At 44.5% G+C, this 7853-nt stretch overlaps 1 protein-coding gene across 1 annotated transcript; it reads right to left on the bottom strand.

Moving 5' to 3' along the window:
• Nucleotides 1–1330: 1330 nt before the first annotated feature.
• On the bottom strand, nt 1331–5687 carry LOC148787217 (uncharacterized). Its single transcript, XM_088883533.1, has 6 exons — nt 5149–5687; nt 4324–5038; nt 3714–4109; nt 3490–3626; nt 2772–3390; nt 1331–2005 (listed from the first exon to the last, which is right to left on the bottom strand). The coding sequence occupies exons 1-6, from the start codon at nt 5685–5687 to the stop codon at nt 1331–1333; spliced, it is 3081 nt and encodes a 1026-aa protein (XP_088739659.1).
• Nucleotides 5688–7853: the final 2166 nt, after the last annotated feature.

Here is a 7853-nt window from a genome sequence, read left to right on the forward strand (position 1 = left end):
ACATGCTGCAATTGTGCCAAGTGTACCGTTCACCTTGCATAGGCATTGGCAACAATCTAGCTTCCTGAATACAATTGTTGAAATCTTCCATAGTAATCCTTATATCTCCCGAGATGCCACACACCTCATTAATATCGCGGACTGCATTGAAATCCCCTCCCACCAGCCATGGAATGTCCGTGCACTGTGGGGCAAGGGTTTGTAGAGAATTCCATAGGGCCCATCGACCAATCACTTCAGAAGCACCATAAACAACAGTAATGATAACAATTTCATTGTGAGCCCTATTCATGACACGACAATGTATGTATTGTTCACCCAAATCAAGAATATGAACATCAATAGCATTATCATCCCATGCTAGCCATATACGGTTTCCCACATTTGCATAGTCAACAAACCATTTCCATTGAGGTAGCAGAAAAGATTGAATATGCATCACATTATTGATACGAACGCGAGTTTCAAGAATGCCCAAGAAGAGTAACCTGTATTCCGAGACGAGATCCTTTAATGCGAGCTGATGGTCTCGTTTATTCAGCCCACGTACATTCCAGACGGCAATATTCAACATGGGTCATATCCTATGGGGCTGCTTGTATTAGGACCCCCAGTTGCTCATTTGTATCGTCAATAAGATGTAGAGCTTCAAATGCATTATAAATGACCACTTCCTAACACCGATTATCCTGTCTAGTAGTATTACTTTCAGCAGGGTTATCACCATCCTTCCTTCCATCAACCACCTCACAGTCCTGACGCGGTTTCTGTACCCTAAAGGGTTCGGTTGTTACCCGGGCGGCGAAAGGTTTTGGTACATACACAGCCACCGGTGGTTTTTTTTTTTTGGTAAATGTAAGTATCATTAAGTAAAATGAAATAGTAGTACAGTACAACAGTGTGGTTATCAGTTGGTTTCTCCCTCGACAGGCCAAGGGATACGCCACAGTCTATATAAAGCTCTTGTACTGACTGATCTAGGTAGAGAGATACTAAGGATCCGCTACTTGATATCCTCAACTATCAATAAAGCCATGGTGCTAGGTGTCCTCTCGGTGTGCTCGAATCTTCTCAAGTTTCTCTCCCTCCAAATGTGGTAAACACATGATGCTAATAGTGCTCGATAAGATATGTTAACAATGTGTTTACCTCTCCATTTTTGGGAAGCCCATTCAATATCCGTTATCCAGTCTCTATTGGGCCAAGAATATCGTACCATTCTCCGGATAGCTGTGAGACACTGTCGACTAAATCTGCACTGAAAGAATAAGTGGCTTTGTTGTTTTCTTGAGTTTAGTAAGTGGACATTCCTTAGTCGAGTGCCCCAATGTCATACAAAATCCAAGCATTTTGGTGGGAGCCATTCGTATTCGACATCCACTTTGCATGGTGTCTCCCCGCCATCTTCATCTCGAGTCATGATGATGACATGATTTGGTAAATTCTGTGAGACGTCCACCATCACGCATACTCGAGCGAAGTTCAGTCTCGTGCATGCTCTGGTTATCGCATCCGGATAAAGTGGCTTTCCCACTCCACTCGCAACAGTACTCAATCGATCTGTTGTCCAAAATTCCATCGGAAGGTGCCTCAGCTTGATCCAAACGGGCGCTTGTGTATGTTTCAGTTTCCTCATGGCCACCCCTGGTTTCCATTTCTGGAGAACTATTGGTTGTCCTTGGAATAGCCATGGTCCCCCCTCGATCACCTCCTCCATGTCAATTACTGATTTGAATTGGAAGAAAAAGAATCCATTAGCTGTAGCACTGACCTCACGAAGTGCCGGCCACACCGAATGAGCATATTCTTTTAAGTGGTGGTAGTATGGTCGCTTCCCAAGAAAATATCCAACTGCCGTAACCACAACCTCTCCATTTTGCCTCATCGGTTCGACCCGGGATGAGTTATTGAACGCACGTGCAATTTTATCCTCACCAAAACAATCATCCAAAGTTGTTTGAAGCGGAATATTCCCAACAAAAATGCCCGTATGTGAAATAGCAACCTTTTTTTTCGGTAAATGTAATTTTCATTAAGTAAAAAAATGGTACAGTACAACAAAGTGATCATCTGGTGGTTTCCCCCTCGACAGGCCAAGGGATACGCCATAGTCTATACAAAGCTCGTGTACTGACAGAACTAGCTAATGAAATACTAATGATTTGTTGCCTGACATCATCAACTATCAATAACGCCATGGTGCTCGGAGTCCTCTCTCTTTGCTCAAAACGTCTTATGTTTCTCTCCCTCCAAATATGGTAAACAGAAAATGCCAGTAGTGCTCGATAAGCTATGTTAACGATGTGTTTACCCCTCCGTCTATGAGAAGCCCACTCAATGTCGTTCACCCAGTCTCTATTGGGCCAATGAAATCGTACCTTTCTCTGGATTACTGTGAGACACTGTCGGCTAAATCTGCACTGGAAGAAAAGGTGTGAATGTGTCTCTGTTGCCCCTTCGTTACAAAGTATGCAATCACCAAAGTGAGATAACCATGGTTTGTCTGTCATAGGCAGCTTGCCAAGAATAGCAAGCCATAGGATGAATAAGTGACGTGGAATCTTTAGTGAGCCCGAAAGTAGCGAAGCCCAACCTACGTTCGGTCCTGGGGGATCAAATAAACTGTAGAGAGACTGTGTTGTGGGTCGACCCTGATCAAATCTCCATACGATCCGGTCATCTCCTCCACGGATTGTGGATAATACATGTGTGATCTCCAAGCACTCGAAATCTGTGATAAGCGGCCACTGCCATTCTCCTCCACTAATCACCATGCTGAGTTTTGCTGACTCCTCAAGTCTAAGAAGCCTCGGTCCACATGGAAATATCTCAATAAGAGGTCCGAGGTAATGCCACGGGTCCTGCCAAAGGTGAAACTTCCGCCCATCTCCGATTTGGTAGTCCACCATAGGACGGAGAAAAATCCGTAGACGCAGGAGTTTCCTCCAACTCCATGAACCTCCATGATCTCGGATTGTCCATATGGAAGTGTCTCGTAACCGGTCATGGTATAGCCATTCAACCCAAATAGAGGTTCGATCACACTGAATGATATCACAGAGTTTCTTAGTCATTAAGGCTCGATTCAAGGTAGTAATGTCCTTGAACCCAAGACCTCCCTCGTCCACCGGCCTACACAATTCTTTCCATGCTACCTTAGCATAGCCACTATTTGTTGGGCCCTTCCATAAGAAGTTTCTCAGCCTCTTCTCAATTTCGTTCATAACTCTCTTTGGTAAAATGAACGCTGAAGCCCAATAAAAGCTCAACGACATGAGTACAGATTTAATAATTTGTACCCTACCGGCATCTGAAAGTGTCATTCCCTCCCAACCAGCAATACGTTTATCGATTTTCACCAATAATGGTTGACAATCAGCAATAGTTAATCTGGAGGATAATAGAGGTAGACCTAAATACCTCAGTGGAAGGAGTCCCTCCTGAAATCCAAGTGCTTCCAGCATCTCCTCACGTAAACCCTATACTGACCGCGAAATAATAAGATGACTTTTCTGTACTTTCAGTCGGAGGCCCGACCAAACGGCAAATCGATCCAGCCCTCTCTTAAGGACCTCAATAGAGACCATATCCGCACGGCAGAATAACAAGTCATCAGCAAATCCCAGCTGAAAAATCCGAGCTGAATGACACTTCCAATGAAAAGAAAAGAGCCCATCCTGGTCAATTATCTGTAGGTATCCCAAGTGTAATACCTCCATGACGAGGACAAAAAGGTACAACGATAGAGGATCCCCCTGACGAAGTCCTCTTGCACCCGAAAAGAATCCATGTGGCTTTCCATTCAATCCTACTGAGAAGGATGGTGTAGTGACACATTCCTCAATCCACCTGACAAAAGTGGGTGGAAACCCAAAAAGTTCCAAAACCGCAACTAGGAAGTCCCATTCAACTGAGTCATACGCCTTTCTAATGTCAACTTTTAACGCGCATCTGGGAGGTAGGCGTGACTGATTGTATCCCGAGAAAAGTTCCTGAGCTAGCATGATATTGTCTCCGATACTTCTGCCAGGAACGAATGCTGCTTGGCATGGGCTAATGACTTTGTCCAATACCACACTCAGCCTTTTGACAATAAGTTTGGCAATAATCTTGTAGAGGAAATTGCAACAAGAAATAGGTCGAAAATCACCAACGGACATAGGGGAATGTACCTTCGGGATAAGCGCCAATAATGTGGTATTGATTTGTTTCAAGAGCCTCCCGGTAGTGAAGAAATCTAATACTGCCCTCGTAACCTCGCCTCCCACAATCGGCCAGGCAGCTTTGAAGAAGCCTGACGAGTACCCATCAGGGACCCGGTACCTTATCCTCTACAATATCGAACACTGCCTCTTTGACATCCGAGGGGGTGAATGGTGATAAAAGAGAATTGGTTTCATCCTCAGTCACTAGATGTCTAGCCCACGGTCTGAGGAACCGAATATCAATCATGTCCCGTCGTCTTTGTCCTCCCAAAACGATACGATAATAAGATACAAATTCATTGATAACAGCCTCCTGCTCCGTGTGAGTGATCCCATGCTCATCATTGATTTGCAAAATTCTCCTAGTTGCCCGTCTCTGTGCAATCTTGCGAAAAAACACCCTAGAGCATTGATCACCATCTTTCATCCACTCCATTTTTGCTCTCTGATGTAACATGGTTTGTTCGAGCTTCGCTGCTTTGGCCAAAACCATCCGACAACAGTGCTCCAAGAATAAGAATACTTCCTCCTGCCTGTTTGCACTAACCAGGTTTTGTGCCGCCTCAAGAAATCCCTTTGCCAACTGTACATTGTGCGATAAATCTCCCTTATTTCTCCTTTGTTCCCGGAAGATTAGTTTCAGTGCTTTAAGTTTTCGAGTTACCGCATACATCGGTACACCAACTACATCATGTTTCCAAACATTCTGCACACTAGGAATAAATTTTGGTGAGAGGGTAAGATAATTGTCAAAACGGAACATACCTCCCAACTGCTGCTGTCTATCCTCACATAACACTAGTGGTGAATGATCCGAGGTACGCGGGGTGAGGCTGAAATATGCGGATGTGGGGAATCGGGCAATCATGTATCATTAATGAGCATCCTATCAAGTCGCTTCCATAGATTACGTGGACTTGCACTACAATTGTGCCACGTGTACCATTCTCCTTGCATGGGTAGAGGTAACAATCCGGCATTCTGGATACAATAATTGAATTCCTCCATTGCAGGCCGTATGTCACCAGAAGCTCCACAGACTTCACCGAGATCACGTACTGCATTAAAATCACCTCCGACTAGCCATGGAGTATCCACGCACTGGATGGCAATTGTACTAAGTGAATCCCAAAGTGAGCGTCTGTCCGCTAGCTCTGTAGCCCCATAAATGACAGTAATATCAACTGATTCCTGAAGAGCTCGGATAGTGACATGACAGTGTAAAAATTGTGTACTCAACTCAACCACAGTAACATCAAGAAAATTGTCATCCCAACCAATCCAAATACGATTACCCGTCAACGCATAATTCATAAACCATTTCCAATGAGGTAATAAAAAAGACTGAATATGAGAAGCATTATTAACTCGTACTCGAGTTTCAAGGAGACCAATGAAATTTAACCTGAACTCAGCCACAAGATCCTTTACTGCAAGCTGATGGTCTCTCTTGTTCAGGCCACGCACATTCCAAATTGCCATATTCAACATAGATCACCATACTTGGGGCTGCTTGTCTTAGGACCCCTATTAGCGTCATCTGCATCTTCAAGTATCTGTAAGGCGTCAAAAGTATTATAAATGACTAGCGCCTTACCCTTATCCTCACGTCTCTTTTTACGATGAGTGGGAGACGCATGTATGTCTGACCGTGATGGAGTACCTTCCAACAGCGGTAAAGAAGAATTCCGAGAAGGAACTGCAAGTGCATCCCCCGACGTTTCATCGCGTTTGTTCTGCATTCGAGGTACCCGTGATCCTCTTGACTTGGGTACATAAACAGACACTGGTGGTTTAATGGGTTTGGCTATTTTATTCAACGAACAATCTTTTATAGAGTGGCCTAAGCTCATGCATCTCGTGCACTTCGGGGGAACCCATTCATATTCGACATCGACCTTGCAAGGCGATTCCCCTCCTTCCTCGTCTGGGGTCATGATGATGATGTGTTTCGGTAGTGTTGAGGTGATATCAAGCATGACGCATACACGAGCAAAATCCAGCCTCGTGCATGCTCTCGTTATGGTATCCGGGTATAGAGGTTTTCCCACTCCACTGGCCACCGTACTAAGGCCCTCTTCTGTCCATAACTCCACTGGAAGGTGTCGTAATTTAATCCAAACAGGTACCTGTGTATGCTTCAGTTTCCTCAAAACCATTCCCGGCTCCCATTTTTGTAATACTATTGGCTGACCCTGAAAAAGCCACGGTCCTCCTTCAATGATATCTTCCATCGCAATAATTGTTTTGAACTGAAAAAAGAAGAACCCATTATTGGTAGCTGTAACCTCAACTAAATCCGACCAGACCGACATCGCACACTCTTTCACATGATGGAAATATGGTCTTTTTCCAAGAAAGTATCCCACTGCAATAGTCCTCCATCGTTTAGAACCATTGTGTATAATATCCAGTGTCGGTCGCACAATAACCTCCCCATTTTGCAAGGTAGGCGCAATAAATGTGAGGGTCTTGCGGGTGGAGTTGTTGAACGCTTGGGCAATTTTATCGTCAACTATCGCATCCGGACAAGTTTGCAAAGGAATATTCCCCACGAACAATCCCGTATGATTAGTATTCAAATTTTGGAATTTAAGGTTTTTTTGCAACACATCAGCAGTGACATCAGCCCTAGCAGTTGCATCATCAGTGATATCAGCCCTAGCAGTTACATCATCGGTGACATCAGCCCTAGCAGTTACATCATCAGTGACATCAGCCCTAGCATCATCAGTGACATCAGCAGTGACATAAGCCTTAGCAGTTACATCATTAGTGACATCAGCATTAACCTCATACGCCACGTCAGCCTCTACCTCATCCACACATAGCGCCACATCATCCACACATGGCGCCACATCATCCAAACTTGCTGCCACTTCAGCGCCGCTTGCTCCACGTCCGTTCGCCGGTGAGATGGTCGGAGAACCGTCATCAAATTTTCCGACCGTTTGCCCATCACTTCCGTCGCCGTCCGGTCACCAAAAACGGAGGAAGAATCCGGCGAAGACATAGCAGCAGGTATCTTCGCGTTTTCTTCAGCACTTTTCGGCGGAAAATGAACCGTCACCCTCTCACCTGTTATTTTTTTTTCGGTAAAAGTATGTTTCATTGAGTAAATTTGGTACAGTACAACAATATGATCACCAAATGGTTTATCCGTCGACAGGCCAAGGGATTCGCCATAATCGAAATAAAGCACGTGTACTGACTGATCTAGATAGTGGGATGCTATGGATTCGCTGTCTAATGTCCTCAATGATCAGTAATGCTATGGTAGTAGGCATCCTCTCGGTGTGATCGAATCGTCTCAGGTTTCTTTCCTTCCAAATGTGGTATACACATGCTGCAAGTAGTGCTCTATAAGACATGTTGATGATGTGTTTACCCCTCCATCTCTATGAAGCCCATGTAATGTCATCTTTCCACTCTCTATTGGGCCACAGGAATCGTATCGTTCTTCGAATTTCTGTGAGACATCTTCGACTAAATCTGCATTAGAAGAATAAATGTGCATGTGTCTCTGTCATTCCTTCATTGCATAGGATACATGTGCCAAGGTGAGCAAGCCATGGTTTATCTGTCGTAGCCAACTTTCCTTGGATGGCAAGCCATAGAATAAAGATGTGACGTGGAATTTTAAGTGAT

Source organism: Sesamum indicum, linkage group LG8 (assembly GCF_026168435.1).
Source record: "Sesamum indicum cultivar Baizhima isolate 11 linkage group LG8, ASM2616843v1, whole genome shotgun sequence".
NCBI lineage: Eukaryota > Viridiplantae > Streptophyta > Magnoliopsida > Lamiales > Pedaliaceae > Sesamum > Sesamum indicum.